Genomic DNA, 22,202 nt, shown 5'->3' on the forward strand with positions numbered 1-22,202 from the left:
ATGCAAATCGAACGGGTAGTTTTTTTAAAAAGCGACAGTAACGGTAGTTTTGAAACCAATCGCATCTTATGATTACCCCTAAGAGCAGGACCATGTGCCCCCCCTCCCAATATTTTTAAAAATTCTAAGGAGATGACCAGTAGGGTCGTGGCTGTGCCCCCCCCCCCCCCCCCAATATTTTCGTAATGTTTCTGTATTGTGCCCCCCCCCCAATATTATCTTAATGTTTCTGTATTGTGCCCCCCCCAATATTTTCGTAATGTTTCTGTATTGTGCCCCCCCCACCAATACTTTGAAGATACGGCCTTGAAGAGTATAGAATAACTAAACTAATCGCACGAGTTATTCACATTTTGAAGCAGTAAACTATAAGTCGCCCGAGTTATGCACATAACATGCTTTCATTGAAATATTAGTCCCTTGGCATTTTTTGATGGCAACACTGCATTTGCCATATATAAAATAATAAGAGTTAAACGAACTTTGAAGTAGGTTCCTTAAAAATTGTATGTATTATTCTGTTTGAAAATAAATGTTGTATGTTTATAAAAAGATTCCCCCGAAAACCCGCCTTCTCGGCCGCTCCCTTCTTGTCGGTCGCCGCCGTTCCTGCTCCCGGAAGAAATCCTGTCCCCAGTAGCTTCTCTGATAAAAATCTGACCAACCCCAAAAGAACAAAAAAAAAGATTTTTTAGGCCATTGTAGTATCTCCACTTGACGTTTATTATCAGGTTTGGCTACAAAATGGTACTTATAGATTTACAATATACCAGAGTGATCTAGAATGCATTTCTTATTCGCTTATGCTGTATAGTTTTGTCTACAAATATCTGGTCTATTGCAAGCCGGAAGTGTACTTCCCGCTGGTGTGGGGCGAACGCACCCCATGCAACCCCCATTGGGTACGGGCCTGAATAGGAAGACAATAACCAGGTTCCTTAGCCCTGTCTTATACGGTTACGCCACGCACAGTTCGCTGTGCCGTAGAAGTAAAAATATCGATGAGCATTCGGGAGCCTTCGGTCTCTTGGAAGCCTCCAATACTGGCCTATAGCAGTGATGCAATCGTCATGCACGTGTATATGCGCAAAAAATAACAAAAGTCACGTGAGTCGTCAGCTAAAGAGCTAGACTTGATGGAAATGCCTGCTTCCTCCCCCTGAAAAGATCGAAATGTAAGCTGGGAAGGAAAAATACGAAAAAGGAAAACTATTTTTTAAGTCAAATTTGTGGTGTCTCAAAAAGCGCGACAAAAAGCTAGAATTTACTAGTTATCACACCCCCTGATACTTTAAAAGTTGGAAACGATTTTGTTTTCATACAAAATATCCTGAGAAAAGCGCATTTCTAAATAAGGGCCCCGAATGGTCTTTGGCGAGCACTTGCGAGCACCACGGTTTTTTTATGCGAGACCGAATATTTTTGGTTTTTGAATAAATCGAGCATTCGAGCACAACAAAAAATACAATGCGAGCACGGCGGAAATAATTGCGCGAGCATGCGACCATTAGCCGAAAACTGCGAGCACATCGAAATTTCGGGTGATCATTCGGGGGCCCTCGTTATTTGGGATCCCTGTGGCTGGGATCATGTTGCTTTATGGAAATCTGCCCGAACTAAACTGGTTTTTATCATTTTAAAATAAGGAAATATTGTCCTGAAGAACAAACAAGAAAATGCATATACGCACACATACACAATGCAAGCTTTAAGTTAAACAAGGCTGTGGTGACTAAGCTGGCAGTTTCAAACTTACAGTCCCCAGTCCCCCTCTTTATCGAGGTTTATAGCAAGGGCGTAGCCCCCCTTCTAGCAGCCAAAAATGCAGTGAATGTATGAGACTATAAGACATCTAAAATACAGGAGAAAATGTCTTTTGGGCCCCCTCCTGTTAAAAATCCTGGCTACGCCGCTGTTTAGTGCAACACTTTTAGCTGTTTTAGCCGAGGCGCCTATTCGGGGAAGGCGCTTATGGAAGTGTTTTTCAAGCCATATTTGGAAGGCGAATATACCATAGAACTCGAAATTTTTATCAAGTATTCTTTTCCTTATATAACCCCTTGGTTTATATTAGGCGTCAATTATTATGTCAACTCATATAGCTGACTTTGATTTGCTGCTTTAGTTATTTCAAAATAATCTTTAAAATAAGATTTTTCGTAATCCTAATTACACAGTTTCTATAGAGTGTATCGCAAAAAAAAAACTAATTACCTCCGGGAATCTGATCTTCTGGTTTCGGGGTATTCTAATGGGTCTTTTTCACGCTTAAGCCTCATTTGCAGCATGGTATTAATTTTCTCTTGTGTCGGGATGAAAGACATTATTAAGAGGTAGAAAAGAAAGATAGCGTTTTATTATGCAGCATCTCACTGTGCGTATGTTTGTCTATACAAGGTGGTTCTTCTATTGAACAGTCGAAGATAGAAGCCCGAAGCGAAGCAAACGTTTTCTGACTCTGTTTGATTATACAATGTAAATTCATAAGGTGAGCTTGCTCTAACATTTATTTACACAATGCCGGTGGTGAGGGATTGCAAAAAAGTAAGATTTTGATGAATGTAATGCATCGATTCTTTACTTTTTGTAAGTTATACGTAACACCTCCATCATATATGACATTCATACCCCCTACAAATGTCACAAGAGAGGTTAACCTCTAGCCATTGTAAAGGTGGTATATTTTTTTTCGCAAACCATTAAACGTTTTGGATTAGAATTGGTAAACAAAATTGGAATTTGGATTTCAAACATTATTCTTTCAAAATAATCATGTTTTGAAACTATAATTTTTTTACTTTTTTGCCGTTTTGGCAAGTGTGTGTCTTCTTCCCTTTTACACCTTCTTATTTCTTTTTTTCTTTTTTTCTTTTTCTGGTCGTGAATTAAAACAATTACTTTGGTTATCGTTTACTATATTTGTTTTTTACTTCAATAACATATGCGTATGCTAGATATTCTATTAACTCGTATCACCCAGCTAGAATTAACACCTTTACCTTGAGGTTTTCTTCAAAAGTGTAGTGATATTTTTAGTTTAAAATTTTGAGATTTTATATTGTCGGCATCTTTAAGGTCAAAGAACGGATCCGCACTAATGATACCGCATCCTCGACTTCGATTATGCTGTTATTGAATATTTCCCTAGTTTTCATTATAGGAAATATGAATGAACAGACCGAAATTAAATTTAAAGAAAAATGCTTTATGAAAACAGGAAATGTTGTGTCATGCGAAGAATGACGGCAACTAACTTTAAAGAAGAAGTAACAATAGCAGCGACAGTTTATCTTTTCAAGCTTTAGACGAACGAGGCTAGAATATCAGCCATTTCAGGAAGAGCGTCAGATCTCGAACGCCCATAGAACGCCTATAGAGCCTATAGAACGACTATACACCTATTTCAATGAAGGTTACCATATGAGAGTGGAAAACGTCAAATGCCTAAAACCACTGTTTAGGGAACACAATCTGGTATCTGTTTATGAGATTAAGTTAGGTTATGGTGATTTGGGTTTCCAGTAAGGCACACGTAGCGGATGCAGACGCGTACCCGGGATTGGGGGGTATTGGGAAAAATCAATAACTAATTACCTCCCGGAATCTTATTTGATTTTCTGGTTTCGGGGTATTCTAATGGGTCCATTCAGACTCTTTAGCCTTATTTGAAGCGTGTTGATAACAATTTTCTCTTGACAGACCAAAAACAGATACCCCTCCCTATTTTGATATTTTTTACAACCCGCCAATGTCAAACGCCGCTGCACCTTGTCAGCGTCTTAGTTAACAAACAGTGCTTTGCGGTCCCATCTCAAATCAATGGTTGCTGTGCTATTGCGAGCACAAATTGATGATTGCTTGTATTTTATATAAAAAAATACAGCTATGAGCATATTGGGAGAGTTCCTTAGGACATCATGTAGTCTATTAGGGCATGATTAAGTGCTGTGCTTATGGATATTTGCAAGCAAAGGTGGATTCATGGTGATTTTTTTTTGTTTGGCTCTGCCTGGATGACAAAATGTTTTTCCAATAAATCACCACAGCCTTCCTTTATGCTGTCTTTTCTGAAACCAAATTGATTCCAAAATTGTTTACACTGCTATTCTGGGTCTGTATGACATGGAATTGATTTGTTTGGCTTTGGAGTGAAAAAATCCGTCTGACTTTGGGGAGAGGTATATTGACTGGCCCTCCCCTCGTGAATTTTTCACCGGATCATCCAGAACGCTTTGCAATCCGTAATAGCATCCAAGATGGTTTTACAAGCCTTCAAGGAGCGGACGTTGTGTTTTGAGGCCATGGAATTAATGGACCTGGATGATCAGAATAAAGGTATCTATTTGTTTCTTGAACTGTGTTTGCTGATCTCTCTCCCTTGAGTAGTATTTTGAGCGTTTTGTTGAGAGAGGTAATTCTGCTTTTCTTTCCTTGTTCGATTTGAAATTTGCCAAAGATCCGGAGCTACTATTTGGCTAAAGAGTAGTTGCCAACACCTTGGTTGGATGCATATCTGCAAGACCATTTATCCCTTAGACTGATGCCTGAGTATCTTCATCTTGTTGTGTTTATTTTGCATTTATGAATTTTTTTGGTTGTGGGTACTTCTCAAAGCCGGTACAGGCCGGTTAAGGGGTCAACGTGTTAATAAGAAATGACTCTTTTGGGAGCCAAGGGGGGGCACCCTACGCACCCTCCCCCCTGTGTACGCGCGTGGGATACACACATTTTTAATACAATTAGCCAACATGTTGGCCACATTGCGTTCCATTTTCAATTTTCTTAAAAAACTTTATTGAAGCCCGTGTATTTGATTACCGGAATATTTGATTACCTATTTAGGGTCAGACGCTTATTTCTCTCATTATGAGTAACATGGAAAGACTAAGACTTAAATAAACTAAATCAACTCAAATGATGTGTTCTTGCATTTTTGTGGGAGGGCGATTGCCTATGTCACCTATCAAACATATTCCCCACGGATAGTGTCCTTTGTATGCATTGCCTTATATGGGCATTGATGCCCATATTTAGAAGAGATAAAGTTTACCCGCTCCCTGATCTCCAGAAAACATGGGTGAAAAATGCTGATTCCTTTCAATTTGAGACTCGAGGCAAAAATGTGTCAAAAAAACTTTATCGCTTGGTCAAATCTTTATAAGTCTTGAAAAGCCCTTAGACCCAGGCCTCCAAGAGATTGGCCGAGCGAGATTTAAGGTCACCCAAATATTGATATGGTCCTTTCTCGAACAGTGATGATGAACAAGACCTTTCTACTTTGTGTCGCTGTACCGCTGACCGCTTTGCTGTCGGGTGTCGTATCGAACAGTGATATTTCATGTCGGTCTTCCTGTGTGCGAAGCGGAATATTCACAGCTGTTTCGAAAGGTAACCAACGGGAGACTGGGGACCAATAGCTTGTGGAAGAATTTAAAGGGTTGTTTGGCTAGAAGAGGCACATATCTTGCTTTTATCAATCCAGTTGCAAGTATCGAGCTACGTCAAGGACGGATCCAGGAATTAGAGGGGAGTCAATGCAAGGGTTTCAAGAAAAGTGCGGGGGGATTCATTGTTCTTCCGTGGATTTCCATATATGTCTTGTTATTGTTAAGCCAAATATGGGGGGGGGGGGGGGTGTCCCGCTTCTGGATATGTTTTCAAGTTGATTTAATATCATAATAATATAGATTTAGGCATTGACTAAAGGCGGAGCCAGCACATTCCAAATATTTTTCATAGTTTTACAATAATAATAATAATAATAATAATAATAATAATAATAATAATAATAATAATAATAATAATAATAATAATAATAATAATAATAATAATAATAATGATGATGATGATGATGATGATGATGATGATGATGATGATGATGATGATGATGATGATGATGATGATGATGATGATGATGATGATGATGATGATAATAATAATAATAATAATAATAATAATAATAATAATAATAATAATAATAATAATAATAATAATAATAATAATAATAATAATAATAATAATAATAATAATAATAATAATAATAATAATAATAATAATAATAATAATAATAATAATGGTGTCAGGACTAATCAGCGACTGATCATCGCTCCCTCGCGATGACCAAAAAAACTCATTCGCATAGTTATCTGATTATATACCATTTTCCTATACCTATGGGGCTCCGCGCTCGGCCTACGGCCGCGCTTGCTCCGCTATAAACATCATGTAGTATCGCTCTATCATCTCTGCCCGTTTTTCATGTTTATAGATCGTTCACTTATTGGCCACGTTATTGAAACCATAAGTGTCCAGGACTCTCTCGAATGCAGCAAGGAATGCCTTGTAAATCCAACTTGCCAATCATTCAATTTAGAAGACACAGGGACCCCAAAGCACTCTTGTGAGCTAAGCTCTCAAACAAAAGTGACCAATCCCTCTATGTTAATAAGAAGGCCTGGATTTACCTACTTCGAGGTGGCGACTTCCGGCGGAAGTGGATGGTGCGGAAGTGTGTGCCAATCATCTAGTAAGGACATTATTTGTCCGTCCGGTTATGGTGGGCGTGGTTGTGAGATTAAGAGTAAGTAACAGTAGTAGTAGTTGTTGTGAGGAATAACAATAGAAATAATAATAACAACAATTATGACGGGTAATGTCTTTTGTATTGACGGACACATTTGTAAAGGTTGTTATTATTGCTATTGCTATTGTGAAGGCTATGCGCCTTTTTTCCTGAAAGGTCATCAAATTGTGTCTTATCTCTTATCTCTAATAATAATCGTCATTTCATAGTGAGGGGCTGCGATGACTGGTATTACCATGGCTACACTTCCGATGGAGTATATTACGTCATTCCTGGAGAATTCTCCACCCCAGTCCCCATATACTGCGAGCAGACCTTGGATGATGGCGGCTGGTCGGTCATACAAAGGCGAGTCGACGGCTCTCTGTCGTTCGACCGGACTTGGGACGAGTATAAATTCGGATTCGGGAATCTGTCTGGCGAGCACTGGCTTGGAAACCAGATTATCTATCAGATGACGAGGGATGGTGCAGTTCTCAGGGTTGACATAGAGGCTTATAGTGGCAAGAAGGCATATGCTGTCTATAGCATGTTCAAAATAGGGTCTAATGACGACGATTATCGAATCACCGCGTCGTACCTGACAGGAGATGCCGCTGACTCTATTTGTAATGGTACCGGGGGCGAACTGCTGGGCTCAACAAGCGACGGCATGTACTTTTCAACCAAGGATCGAAATAATGATTTGGGCAGCGGTGATTGTGCGCATGCGCCTAAGGGAGGATGGTGGTTTGATGGATGCTCGCAGGACTACTTGTCGAATTTGAACGGGGAGTACTTGTCGCAAGGGATGATGGGAGGTATCACGTGGAAGACATGGGGGGTTTCTGGTAGCAATACGCTAAAGGCTTGCCAAATGAAAATAAGATAACGCTCTCCTTCATGGCATGGCATTTATTTTAGATATTTTTTCGGGCTTTCAAGGTATGGGTAACATGGGGTAACAAAGTAGGTTCATAGCACAATAAACTATCTTACATGATCTTTTCTAAGAAATTACAATTATCACCTATTTTAATTGAAATTCTTATTGTAGCCTTATTTGATTGGCTGCTCTCTAGATTCTACAATCACAACCTTTTGAGATCCACATGCAAACTTAATGTGTACTAGACGGATGGGCAACCCTGTGCTTAATAAAGTCAAGTGCGAAAGTCAATGAGTCTTTGTCTCTAGTGGCGTTTTATAATATTCAAAAGGATCAAGTCAAGGGAAATCCTCGTATTACAACCTCTCTTGGTTAGTCAAACCTGGAATTATATCCTGCTATAACAAAAATATGAGAGCTGTTTCTTGCTTCCACATTTGCCTTTAACGCACCATCTCATCACCCTTCCCCCCCCAAGCCCCCTTATCAATTAGTCCGCCCCATCTTATATGTAATGGATAGAAGACGTTCTCCCTATTTCTCGAGCCTGTTCTTCATGTTAAGCAGGCCAGCTCTCCCCTCCCCTCGTGTCAGACTACTTACCCCTCCCCCATGTGTTAGACTATACCTTCCCCCCCCTACATCCATGTTTTAAATTATACCTACCCCTCCCCTTCCTCCATGCTCTATACTATACCTATCCCTCCCCTACCCCCAAGTATAAGACTATACTTTCCCCTCCCCTACCCTTATGTGTTAGACTATACTTACCCCTCCCCTACCCCAATGTTTTAAACTATCCTTACCCCTCCCCTACCGCCATGTGTTAGACTATACTTACCCCTTCCCTACCGCCATGTGTTAGACTATTCTTACCCCTACCCTACCCTAATGTGCTAGACTAGATTTACACCTCCCCTACCCCCATGCCTAAAACTATTCTTACCCCTACCCTACCCCTGTGCCTTAAAGTATTCTTACTTCTTCCCTTCCTCAATGTTTTAGACTATCCTTACCCCTACCCTACCCTAGTGTTAGACTATGCCTATTATTACCGCTATAAAAACTGCCTATTCCTTCTCCATATGTTTGGCAGTTCATCCCTCCTTCCTATTACAGGTCCAAACACCCTTCGCCTTCCACCATAAAACGTTAGGCTAGACTGTCTTCCCTCCCCCCTACTGGAGTGTTTCGCAAGCCCCGTTGACATCAGCGCGTTTGCTTAGCGTCCGCCCCTGGTAGACAATAATTGACAGCATAATGATGATGACGATCGCCATGATAGCCACGACAGCAGTCAAGACCTTGGACGTGCTGTCTGGAAATAACAAAATGGTGCGCACCCAGGTTATTGGAATATACAATTCAAGCATTCCCAGGAACGCAAATCTCAATAAACTGCTCCAGCAATTTTTCCTCCCCCATACATTAGGCGCCCACTTCTCCTATTTACCATATTTTATACAGAATACTCTCCCTTCCCCGCCTTGCTCTACGCCCATATCACAACCCCCCCCCCTTTACCTTCTCCCCCTCCACTGAGAACAAGAACCAAATAGGAAATAGTTTGTATGAAAAATCGTGTTGTTATTTTCACTTTGCCTTAAATTTGAAGAGTAGGGGTATGAAGGCGAAGAAATTACGCCAAATGTTCTAGGATATGTCAATTAATTGATAATAGAAAAGACCGATTTCTGTCGGCCGAGAGGAATGCATACACTCCAGGCGTCCACTCCTAGATACGCTTTGTGTCCTTGCGGGGCTTTTGGTATCCATCATTGGTTTGGATGTCTAAATTCATTAGGCAGGATTGGTAAATGATTAAGTGACTTGCACTGATCATTTAACCTTCTGGGTGGCAAACCCGCGCATGGCTTTTACAGCAAAATAACAATAAGCCAATTATTCAGCACTTACAAGCCAGCGAGGTAGTTTCTTTGCCAGAAAGAGCTTATTTTGCTTTAGATATTCTATTTTAGTCACTCCCCGGTGTGACGGCCGCATTCATTTATTTGTTTATTTTGAATTCGCAACTCAATAAATCACGTAGTTTCTGCTGCAAGGCTTTGCTTTTGGTATGACCCCCTGCTTTAAGCCATTGATATGCAACACTTTTCTATCCTATGCTTACAGTAGAACTTAGATCTCACTGGATGCCATTTATCAAGCCCTTTTTAAAACTCTTCCTCCTAGTTTACCTTTTTCACATCTCTCCAGCTTTGCCGTAGTCGTGGGTTTGACATCTTCCCGTTTCGCCAGCGTGCAGCCGCTGACCACCTCTAGTGAGGGCAGTAGCTCGTTCCATAGCGACATCCGGGAAGGCAAAAGCCAATGACGCACCTCACAGGAAGGTGTGATTGACATGTAGGGGCTCCGCAAGGCACTGAACCGAGGCCAGAGTGGGGTACGAGAATCGTTAGACGCACTCGGTATACTAAAGAAGAATAATTTCGGGTTACTAAAGAAGAGTAGTTTTGGGTTACTAAAGAAGAGTAGTTTCGGGTTACTAAAGAAGAAGAATTTCGGGTTACTACAGAAGAGTAATTTCGGGTGACCAAAGAAGAGTAAGTTCGGGATACTAAAGAAATGAAATTGAAGGTTATTAAGGAAAAGTAATTTCGGGTTACTAGTGAAAAGTAATTTCGGACTAAAAGAGAAATTAATTTCGGGTTACAAGAGAAAAGTATTTCGGGTTACTAGAGAAAAGTAATTTCGGGTTAAAAGAGAAAGTAATTTCGGGTTACTAGAGAAAAGTTATTTCGGGTTACTAGAGAAAGATGCTAATTTTGGCGCGTAGCAAGGCTTTGCTTAGAGTGTTGCGCAGTCATAGGCACTATTATTCAAGAAGTTATTACATTCGCGATTCTTCAATCACAAGGCGCACAGCCCCCTCCAATTTCCCTGTGTAATAGCATGTCTTGAAAACCCAATGAGAATACAAGGTGTGTGTGTATCCGGGAACGGGGTGGGGGGATTTTTCCCTCCTGCGTCCCTCTTCTTTTCAGCGACACTATGTACCAAAAAACCAATATACTCCCTGTTTGCAAGATGCTGTTAATAGACAGGCATTGCATTCTTTGAAAAAAATATATATACATTTTGGAGGAAACGTTGTCAGCGAAGAAGCTGTGCAAAACAGAAGAGACAAATATTCAAATGAGATCCATTCCATTAAAAGGAATTTTCTCAGATTTTTTTCTGTAAGCAAAAAACATACCCATATGGTATTCTTTCTCAGCCACTTACCCTGATTTAGCAAAAGCGGCGATCATTCTCACAAGCGTATTCCTCAACTCAGGACTACCAGCGTCTCCAGAAAGTATGTCAGCGGTTTTCCCGCGCATGTCATCATCACGTGACCCAAATCCCGAAAGAACTGAAGGTTTCAGCTCGACTCGAAAGAAGAAAGTGGTGACGTGACGTTTTGCCAGTATCCTTGCTGCCTTGATGGCCGGCGCCGTGAACGCTGCGTCAGTGAAAATCTTGACCAATGATTTTACTATCTCGGTATTGTTATTGGAATGGCTCCAGTTAGTGTATTGATGTGTTATGATCCTTGTGGCTGCTTCGCTGGGCCTTTTGATAAGCTTAGATCTTTTTACTAAAGACCTGAATGCCCTGATGTCAAAGCTGTTCATGGATAAGGTTTGGGGCTCCGTCACGCCTGTGGAATACAAGATGGCATGGAGTTATTTAGGTTGATGGCCAGCTTTTCCCCTTCCTTTCCCCGCCCAAACACCAAAGTCCTTAAACAATATCATAATGCTTTTGTTGATTTTTTTTGTTATTCAAAATACTCACTAAAACCGAAGCTGTAAAAATATGAATACCAATAAACATGGCAGGCTGAAACTGGAAATTCTCATTATTTTTGGGCAAAATATTTGATTTAAAATAGGGTTTTCCGGGTGCGCGATTTTATAAACCAAAAACGCAATAAGTTGCAAAATGGGTGGGTAAAATAGGATCCCCCTCCCTTTCTCCCTTTCTCCCTTTCTCAAAGGTACAATGAGAGAGATTTGTCATTTGTGAGAAGGGGAGATTCTCAACTTTAAGAAAAAAGGTTTGTAGCTAGCAAGCTTTTTAATCGGCAACCCCTCCCCTCTTCAACATTCAAAAGTAGTGTTAGAGGTCTGTCATTGATGAAAACTGCTTGTAGCAAGGTTTTTGCATCGTCGTACCTCCAACCCCCCTCCCCCTCTTACCCATGACACTTTACCTGGGAGAGTCCCTGGTAAAAGGATGGTCCCCTCGTTATCGACCACACCCAGCATAATCTCGGACACTGACATCTTCCCGGACAGCATCTGACTATCTGGATCACCTGAACACCCAGAACAGCATTGAACTAGAGCAACGCGTAACCACTTTTTGCATCATATGAGTGGCGATGCCAACAGCAAAAACAAAATCACATCAAAATTAGAAGAAGATAAAAAAAAACTTTGTTGACAGGGGCGTAGCCCAGGGCGCCCGGGTCCCCTCCCGGGCCCCCCCTTTAAGCCCCCCCCCTCCGGGAAAATTGCTATAACTTCCGAACCATAGAGGCTAAGAGGCTATAACTTGGTGACTTTCCCTAAAATCTATCTGCGGACGTTTTGATGTCATTGACATGTCGAAGAGACGCTCTGTGTTACCACGGCAACCGTTTTTTCACACAGGTTTCCCAAAACTTAAAAAGTATTGATTTTTTTATATTTTGGTCCTCTTTCTCAGATTAAAATGCCTCTTTTGACTTTACAAGTTTGTTTAGGTGACACGATATTTGGGGGGATGGGTGGGTAAATTTTGCTCTTTCAAAGCTGTTGTTAAAAATGTAACTATATTTACTAATTGACACTAAAAGCTAATATTATGCATTTATCATTACTATGAGCAGTAATACATGCATGCAAATACTTTTTTTGTAATTTTTTTGCAAAAATCATAAGAATCCAAGATAGCGGATCCAAGATGGCGGACCCAAGATGGGGGGAATTCTTCCAAAATAATCGATTATATACGTTTTATGGCCTCTTTGCATTGTAAAGCCGTTAAAACCTTGATTTTGACATATCTAAATGATGTAAAATGATTTCAACCCCATATCTAAAAATTTAGGCAATATTTGAAAGAATATATAGACATCGTATTTATGACGTCATTGTGACGTCATATTAGATTGGACCACACCCAAAATAAAGCGTGACGATTATTTGCATGCTGGTGATTGTTGTCTGTAAGTTTGATGGACATAGCCTAAGCGGTTCATGAAATACAGAGGAGGGGGGTTGGGGGAGCTTTTATCCTCCAGTCACAGACAGCTCAACATAGCCCAGTCTGAATAGGGATAAGTGTGTCAAACTAGTGCGTTTGAAGACGGCTTACTGCGATTTTTAATATTCTGCGAGCTTTGGTCAATTTAAAAAAAAAAAAACGCTTTTTGCTTCCCGTCATTAAAATTGTGGGAATTAATATTCATTTTTGATTGGTCAGCTCCTTGAGAGGGGGTGACGCAATAAGCCATTCCAGCTATAAGGTTGCGTGCGCATAACCATAGAAACCTACCTCAAATACCAGAATGCAGCGCGCGCTTTTTTAAGCTTACATCAAACAAAGCGCGCGCTGCATGCCGGTAGTTGAGGTACATTCCCATGGTGAGTGTGCGCGCATGCTTGTAGCAGGAATGGCCTATTGGAAACAAAATTCAGTGCTGTTCAATATAAACAATTAAACAATTTTGAATGACAGAAGCACAACTACCGGCATGCAGCGCGCGCTTCGTTTGATGTAAGCTTAAAAAAGCGCGCGCTGCATTCTGGTATTTGATAACTTTATTCCAATAAATACCAATACAGGTATATTAGGATAATATACAAAGTAGGTTGGCTTATATGCCTATCCTCTATTCATAATATTTAATTACATCATCACAAAATTTCACATATCAAAATTTGGGGACCTTCAAACACGCTCGGTCAATCTCTTGGAGGCCTGGGTCTAAGGACTTTTCAAGAATAGTAAAAAAAGGATTTGACCAAGTGATCAAGTTTTTCTTGACAAACTTTTGCCTTGAGTGTCAAATTAACAGGAATCAGCATTTTTCACCATGTTTTCTGTAGATCAGGGAACGGGGAAACTTTAGCTCTTCTAAATATGGGCATGAATGCCCATATAAGGCACTACGTACGAAGGTCACTATCCGTGGGGGATATGTTTGATATGAGGACTAGGCTCGTAATGGAGTCATCTGTTAAGCTCATAATATACAAAAAAAGGTCTTTTCTCCTTAACAGTTTGAAAGAGTTATTGATTGCAAATAGATCATTAAAAAATACTCGACGTATATCATTGACATAGTCGCATTCCATTAAGGTATGGTACTCATCCCAAACTTTATTTTTCTCACATTTTTCACAAATCCTTAATTCCTAAGGTAAATTTTTATAGCGGCCTGTTTTAATTGCTAATTTGTGTGCCGAGACACGCAATCTAGTCATAGATTGTCGGCGTCTAACATTAGCTTCTGATAAATATTTTTCTAGTTTAAAATTTGTCTTGATCTTGCAATAAGTGCGTAGCTTTCCACTATTTTGATTTAACTGTGCCTGGGTTCTCCAAAATGTTGCATAACTTTTATATAGTACTTCCTTAATATATTTTCCTAGGGTATGAATTTTTTGGCCTTCAATATCTATTTCCTGTAGTGTCTTTAAATCACACCAAGCAAATAGGGAATTGATAAACCTTACAGGGTCATTAGATGTTGAAGAAAGGCTGATCTTCGCCGTTTCCCCCACTAAGGTGTTTTCATATATCCTACCTTTTATTCGGCACCAATATTTTGCCACCAGGGAAGAAATTTGTACTATTAGTGGGGCTTTTCCCAGTTCTCCATATATAGTTAAATTTGTAGTTTTTAAGTGGACTCCTAGTATACGCTTGAAAAACTTCAGTTGTAGTTTGAAAAATTTAGTCTTAAAAATTTCATACGATGAAGCCCTTCCTAAAAGGCATGTACCCCAAATTTCACAACCGTACAGTAACACTGGTACAACGAGTGACGACAACAATTTCAACAGTACTTGTATTGACACATTTTCAACATTTGACAGACGGTTTAAAATACAGTGGTATACACGTGTGGCTTTGTAGTATAGACTTTTTATTTGAGGTACGTTCCCATTGTGAGTGCGCGCGCATGCTTATAGCTGGAATGGCCTATTGGAAACTAAATTCAGTGCTGCTCAACATAAATAATTAAACAATTTTGAATGACAGAAGCAAGAAACTAATTCAGCTGCTGGCAATCGTCGGCTCGTTGCAAAATATTTGAAACCGCAGTAATATAATTTAGTGACTTATTCAAATTGCGAAGAATTTGCTGCGTATTTCTTGTAAGAACTCTTTACAACTGCGCCTGATATCACCAAGTCGTGTGAGGAAAATAATCGGGTTTGCCAATGAGCTGAAGTGTAGGAATGTCGTGGACCAAAACAACAGGTCAATAGAATCTCCAAAAACCCCTGTAAAGGAGAAATAAAGCCAGCAGACCGAAGTTGGTATCAGACCCAATGTCGATGTCAGAACAACTAATACCATAATCCATAAGCCTTTGCGGTACGCTGTAGTATCGAGACCTGATTGGTTAACAGCTTCCGCCTCTACTTCACGCAATCTGCGATTTAAGACACGGAACGCGCCAACGTAGAAAGCGAATGTGGTAGTATAGCAAATAGAGGTACACGTGCAAACCAGAATGGCATATGCCTTTAAGGAGATTTCAAGGCACAAAGGGGCCACCGCAAACGAAATAACACCGATACATAGAAGAATAATGTAGACACGGCGGTGCGTGATGGTCGACGGGTAGCTGAGCCCGCAGTGTATGGCTAAGTAACGGTCAGCAGCGATTGCAGTAAGAGTCAAACCGGATGTCAAGTTGAGTAGGCACATCGTCCAACCAATTTCTAGGGCTATGTTACAAATTGCCTCCAATCCGAATCGTAACTCAGCTGCTGCAAGTGCAACAAGTATCGGTGAAGACAAGGTCCCGACTCCAAGATCTGTTAATGCTTGACTTGTGAGGAGAATGTAGGAGGGAGTTCGCAGCTCGCGCTTGCGCAGTATGGCGCATATTACCAGACCATTACAAAGTACTGACATCAGTGAGAAGCAGCTATTGAGAGCGATGATACCAACGAGAGAAGATTTATCCTGAGCGCTGCGTACGTCAAATATGGCCGGACAATTTAAAGTTTTATTCATGTTTGCGGTAGTCTTTTTTTGTATTTTTGCTTGCAGAAAAACGTTGTCTTTCTTGGTATTAGCGGCCTCTGATACTGTGTCGTCTTCTTAAACCAACAGTTTCCCATATACCTGAATGCGATGCTTGTGTTGCTATCAATATTTAAATTCCAGTGAGCAGATATAAGCTCACTTACTCATCCTTGCTCTATCGTCATAAATTTGTGTATTCTTGTTTTTGTGATGACTAAGTTCACACACGCACTGTCCGTCGACCTATCGGGTTCATGCCGAGAAGAATAGACGTCACTAGAAAGAACAGTTATCTGGATAGGTCAGAGTTTTTGTGTTTGTGCTATTTGAAATATTATTATTACTTCTTTTTGTTTGCGGGTCATATTGAAAAAAAATGTAATTTCCAATGAAATTTAATTTTTAATAACATTTACATAAGAAGTCAACTATATAGGCATCAAATCAAATATTGGCTTAAGATATATTATTATTTGAAATATGATTATTACTTCTTTTTGTTTGCGGGTCATATTGAAAAAAAATGTAATTTCCAATAAAATTTAATTTTTAATAACATTTACACAAGAAGTCAACTATATAGGCATCAAATCAAATATTGGCTTAAGATATATTATTATTTGCAGTGTTTTTTGAAATGTGGTTATTACATCTTTTTGTTCTGCGGGTTCAAATTAAAAAGAATGTATTTTTAAATGAAATCAAATTTTTAATAACATTTAACTGTTCACACAAGAAACAAACATGGGTGTCAAATCAAATGCTAGCTTGAGAATAAAAATAATAAACTTCTAGAAATTCAATCATATCTGAGTAAATCAACATTTATTATTAAAAAGAAGCTTGGTGATAACTTCAATACTTGTTAAAAATTCATTGAAATGCCCTCTTTAAATTATGTGTTTTTGGGGACGATAGAGGCTGTTCTTGGTTTTTTAAAAGAACAAAAATGTTTGAAACGATGATTTGGAAACACACCAAAAAAAACAACAAACAAACAAAAAAAAGTGTAAATCGAGATTACGTCATGCCCGAATTGCTAAAACCTTAACTCACTAAAACATTATTAATCCCGACCTCACAAAACTTGATGAATTCGAAAACCATATCATTACCCCAAAATGCCTTAGAAATTGTGATTGTTCGTTGTTTTTGTTAAATACATGCTGCCTATACCAACTCTGTTGCCTTGTCTCCATTTTTTTTCTCATTGAAATGATATTTTGTTCTTTTGTCAAATTTCTTGTCCCCGCGATATCTTAAACCTTGGGCAGAAACAGTAACATGCGCCTGCGTTGAACAGGTGCGTGCAAAGGGGGGTGCGCAGGGTGTGTAAAAAACTAGGTCATTTCTTATTAAGGAATATTCAACTGTTTAACTTGTTCCATATGATACCTATGACTGCGCACCTCCCTCAGCCAATCCTGGGTACGCGCCTGTTAAATGTGTCCCTGGGAAATTTATCTGCATGACAATCATAGTAATAAACTTCTAGTTCTGAAAACGTCTTTTTATCGCAAGATTAAACGGTTAATTCTACAACAATTGTTGCGTCTTTCTTATGGTTTAAAGTGGGAGTGTATATCTACAATTTACAAGAAATGAGACATAATGATGTTAAAAGTCAATTAATTAATTCATTGACACCAAATTCGAAGTCTCGAGAAACATTTTCGAACCTGGGCGGCTTGGGCCGGTCCAGGTAAAAAGAATTTTGCATCGAATTGTAAAATTGTTCGTCCAATAAGTGATTACAGAAATCTATTGCTTACTGCTTCGCCTGACTTCACCAAGTCGTGTAAGAAAAATAACGGGGTTTGCCAATGAGCTGAAGTGCTTAAATGTCGTAGACAAGTAAATTATTCCAAGGGTCTCGCCAAATTTTCCAGTAAAAGCGACATACACCCAGCATGCTACCGCGGGCATTAGTCCAAGGCAAGAGGTAAAGAACACTTGGAGCATAGTCCATAAGCTTTTGCGGTACGCGGCTGTATTGAGACTTGATTGGTTGACATCTGCCGCCTCGACTTCACGTAATCTACGATTCAAGACACTAAACGCGCCGACGTAGAAAGTGGATGTAATAAGATAGCAAAACAAGAGGTCTATGCTAATTAAAGTAGCATAAGTCTGTAAGGGGATCACAAGGCGTAAGGAAAACTGTGACAGTGAAATGACAAAGATACTTAGAAGAGATACATTGACACGCTGGCGCGTGATGATCGATGGGTAGCTGAGCCCGCAGCGTGTGGCCAAGAAACGATCAGCGGCAATCGCCGAAAGTTTTGGTTTTCAATAGACATGTTATTTGTAAACAAAACTAAAAATCTTAAGCTAGATCACTCTGGCATGTAGCCAAATCTGACAATAAACGTCCCGTGGGGATACTGCAAAGGCATTTAAAAAAATCCCTTTTTGTTCTTTCGGAGTTGGTCGGATTTTTATCAAAGAACTCCTTCCAGCCCCTGCACCCCCGGAAAAAAAAATAGGTCCACTTTTTTGGATTTTGCAACCCCCCCCCCCCCCCCCCCAAGGTTACGGGCCTGCCTCTGCATGGGCTATTTAAGGGGATTAGTTTGAAAGGAGGATGAGAAAAAAAAAGAAACAACATTCTACAAAAAAAATAATTGCACCATTACAATATACTTTACAACACTCCTGTTCTCAGCCTATAATGTGAACAATATAAACTTACTTTTTGTATTGAGGCGGATCAACTTTTTCAAAAGTTGTGACCAAGCTCAATTAGTTTCTCTTATAATGATTTGTGTTGTATATACTTCTATGATATAAACTGAGTAAGCGATAAAAACATATTACCCGATCTTGTGTTGGGTGGATTTTTATTTAGATATACGGATCATCAAATGATGATCAAGCAAAATGTCATTAGACCAAACAAATCATGTCTCGATATTTATTAAAAAGGTAGCGTACAAATTTGTGTAATTTTTCAGATTACATAGTGTATTTTGCTGCGTGAGTCTCTTTACTTTACTTTAATCAAGAAATTAATTTTTTAAAAATGAACCAAGTAATATTGCTATACGCCGTTGGTTCTATATTGATATCTAGATGAAAAGAAGCTCCTTTGTTTATAGAGCAATACGGAATCTAAGGCCTTTTCATAAATGAGGCAAGCTCTACACAAACAAACAAGTGTTTCATAACAATTTCAATTTCAACAATAAGAATTCAAAAGCCTCCGAAAACACGCAAAGAGAGGCACAGAGAGACTCACGGAAAATAAAACACGCAAAGCGAGGCACGGAGACAATCACGGATAATAAAACACGCAAAGTGAGGCACGGAGACAATCACGGATACTAAGACACGCAAAGAGAGGCACGGGGAGATTCACGAAAACGAAAACAATCAAGGCGTGGCACAGAGACAATCACGGAAACTAAAACAAGCAAGGCGAGGCACGAAAAAGAAAACACGCAAAAACAGGGGCGGGGACATTCAAGAAAAAAATATAACACGCAAAGGGAGGCACGGAGACATTCACGGAAACTAAAACACGCGAATGAAGGCACTTTGTTCCTTTCCATTGCTATGGAAGAAGTTAATAACTGCTCCAACTCACTCATCAAAAAACATGTTGAAGTTATACGTGAAGTCGAACCAATCTGGAGTATTGTATTCGCAGTCCTCAATGGAGTATGCTCAGTGATAGCAACACTTTGTAACGGTCTGGTGGTATTCGCCATACTGCGCAAGCGCGAGCTGCGAACTCCCTCCTACATTCTCCTCACAAGTCAAGCATTAACAGATGTTGGAGTCGGGTTGGTAGTTTGTCCGTTAAGTGTATACTGTATTTATATAATCAATGTACAAAACACGGGAGAGTTCCATAATCTATGTGATATTGCAAGATATAGCTGGTGGCCTGTTCTTTTCATAGATACCTACTCAGCACTCAACCTAACTGCAATTGCCGCTGACCGGTATATGGCAATCCATAGCGGGCTCAGCTACTCAGCTACCGTTACACATCGCCGCGTCCACATAACGATAGCAATTATAATTTTAGTATCATTTGCGCTAGCGACTGCTTGTATCGTCGTCTTTGATTATCCTTTATATTTTGTGTATATTTTCCTAAGCGTTACCTGTGTTATATTGATCTTTATATTTTATTCTGGCGCGTTCCGAGAGCTTCGACGCCAACTGCATCAGGTATCGACAAACGGGAACCAATCAAATATGAACACGTTAAAGTACAAGAAAGGGCTATGGACTATGGTAATCGTTTATTGTGTTGGTACAGTCAGTCTATTGTGCGCAGGACTTGCATTCTCATATTCATTGACTTTAAAAATATCTGGTCTCTCTGTTAAAATCCTTTTTATTGGAACTACTGCATTGCATGTCAGTTCATGCATAAATCCCATTTTATTTATGACGCGACTTGGAGATATTCGTCAAAGCTGCCGCGAAATGCTGGCCTTAGTTCTCGATAGTCTATGCTGAGAGAATGGTAACAGTAAATTCCTCTGAATGGGATGAAACGCAACTAGACACGCAAAGAGAGGAACGGAGACATTCACGGAAACGAAAACACGCGAGAGGAGACACGGATACATTGACGGAAACTAGGCAACTACAACAAAACTCTGTTGATCAAAAAAATAACGCAACACCAGCCATTACTAGATGGAAAGTAACGCAGCACTAGACTATGCTGAGGGAAAGTAACGCAACACTAGACTGCTGAGAGGGAAAGTAACGCAACACTAGACTGCTGAGAGGGAAAGTAACGCAACACTAGACTGCTGAGAGGGAAAGTAACGCAACACTAGACTGCTGAGAGGGAAAATAACACAATACTAGACTCTGCTGGGAGGAAAAGTAACGCAACACTAGATTTTCCTTGGTGTGAGATGAGTAACGCAACATCATTCTTAGAGAAAGCAACATAATGTCATTGTTTTTTTATTTGATGCGTTTTTATTGTAAAAGGTCACTAAAGTCTAGTAGTCTTCGTCTCCGAGTTTGTATAAATGCCGCGGAAAAAATCAGATAAAAAAATCAAACAATAGCTTGGCTATACAAATTTACAATCATTGTAATTGGGCTTTAAATAAACAAATAAACAATTCAAGTATAGAAGAACCCCACAGCCAATATCCAGGCTCGTGGTTTGGTTCTGCGCAATGTGCATGTGAAAGGTTTTTCCGTCATGTTGTTGTAAGCCATATTTAGTATAAAGTTTAGTACAGGGTGTCTTACGTCAGGTAGTGTATTACCTGGTATCAGATCAGACCCAGAATGTAAGAAAAAAGTCCTGCATAGAAGAAGGTCAGGAAAAAAAACACATACACACTCACGAAAATGATATCATGCACAAACTTACCCGCCAAAAAAAAAAAAAAAAAATGACACCTCATCAGAAACTTGCTGTGACCCTCTGGTCCGTCCCTTACTGTGACCTTCTGGTCCGTCCCTTACTGTGACCCTCTGGTCCGTCCCTTACTGTGACCCTATGGTCCGTCCCTTACTGTGACCATCTGGTCCGTCCCTTACTGTGACCCTCTGGTCCGTCCCTTACTGTGACCCTCTGGTCCGTCCCTCACTGTGACCCTCTGGTCCGTCCCTTACTGTGACCCTCTGGTCCGTCCCTTACTGTGACCCTCTGGTCCGTCCCTTACTGTGACCCTCTGGTCCGTCCCTTACTGTGACCCTCTGGTCCGTCCCTTACTGTGACCCTCTGGTCCGTCCCTTACTGTGACCCTCTGGTCCGTCCCTTACTGTGACCCTCTGGTCCGTCCCTTACTGTGACCCTCTGGACCGTCCCTTACTGTGACTCTCTGGTCCGTCCCTTACTGTGACCCTCTGGTCCGTCCCTTACTGTGACCCTCTGGTCCGTCCCTTACTGTGACCCTCTGGTCAGTCCCTTACTGTAACCCTCTGGTCCGTCCATTTCTGTGACCTTCTGGTCCGTCCCTTACTGTGACCCTCTTGTCCGTCCCTTACTGTGACCCTGTGGTCCGTCTCTTACCGTGACCCTCTGGTCCTTCCTTTACTGTGACCCTCTGGTCCGTCCCTTACTGTGACCCTGTGGTCCGTCCCTTACTGTAACCCTCTGGTCCGTCCCTTACTGTTACCCTCTGGACCGTCCCTTACTGTGACCCTCTGGACCGTCCCTTACTGTGACCCTCTGGTCCGTCCCTTACTGTGACTCTGGTCCGTCCCTTATTGTGACCCTTGGTCCGTCCCTTACTGTGACCCTGGTCCGTCCCTTACCAGGACCTTTGCCCGTCCCTTACCGGGACCCTCTGGTCCCTCCCTCACTGGGACCCTGGGCCGTCTCTTATTGGACCCTGGCCGTCCCTTACTGGGGCCCTGGCGAACGCACCCCCCCCCCCCCCCCCCACACACACAACGTTCGAAAGTCCAGTTTTGGTTTTCAATAGACATGTTATTTGTAAACAAAACTAAAAATCTTAAGCTAGATCACTCTGGTATGTAGCCAAATCTGACAATAAA

The 22,202-nt window shown here is 40.6% G+C and overlaps 2 protein-coding genes across 3 annotated transcripts in view; one reads left to right on the top strand and one right to left on the bottom strand.

Moving 5' to 3' along the window:
- The first annotated feature begins 2,400 nt into the window (after positions 1-2,400).
- On the top strand, positions 2,401-7,739 carry LOC5503240 (techylectin-5B). Of its 2 annotated transcripts, none has more exons than XM_048734666.1 (4): positions 2,401-2,488; positions 5,254-5,388; positions 6,269-6,580; positions 6,793-7,739. In XM_048734666.1, exons 2-4 carry the CDS (start codon positions 5,256-5,258, stop codon positions 7,452-7,454), a joined length of 1,107 nt encoding a protein of 368 aa, XP_048590623.1. In that variant the 5' UTR covers positions 2,401-2,488; positions 5,254-5,255; the 3' UTR covers positions 7,455-7,739. The 2 variants fall into 2 exon arrangements, with proteins under 2 accessions (XP_048590623.1, XP_048590622.1); XM_048734665.1 differs by lacking the exon at positions 2,401-2,488 and adding an exon at positions 4,288-4,335.
- A 709-nt stretch (positions 7,740-8,448) lies between these two features.
- Positions 8,449-22,202, bottom strand: part of LOC5503234 (cholinesterase 1) — a 28,489-nt gene continuing 14,735 nt past the window's right edge. Inside the window, exons 5-8 of the mRNA XM_032371581.2 lie at positions 11,671-11,775; positions 10,698-11,115; positions 9,650-9,885; positions 8,449-8,769 (exon numbers count right to left, since the gene is read on the bottom strand). Coding sequence (XP_032227472.2) covers positions 8,630-8,769; positions 9,650-9,885; positions 10,698-11,115; positions 11,671-11,775 — 899 coding nt within the window. The 3' untranslated portion in view covers positions 8,449-8,629. The remainder of the gene's footprint in view (positions 8,770-9,649; positions 9,886-10,697; positions 11,116-11,670; positions 11,776-22,202) is intronic.

This window comes from Nematostella vectensis, chromosome 11, assembly GCF_932526225.1.
Source record: "Nematostella vectensis chromosome 11, jaNemVect1.1, whole genome shotgun sequence".
Lineage (NCBI taxonomy): Eukaryota > Metazoa > Cnidaria > Anthozoa > Actiniaria > Edwardsiidae > Nematostella > Nematostella vectensis.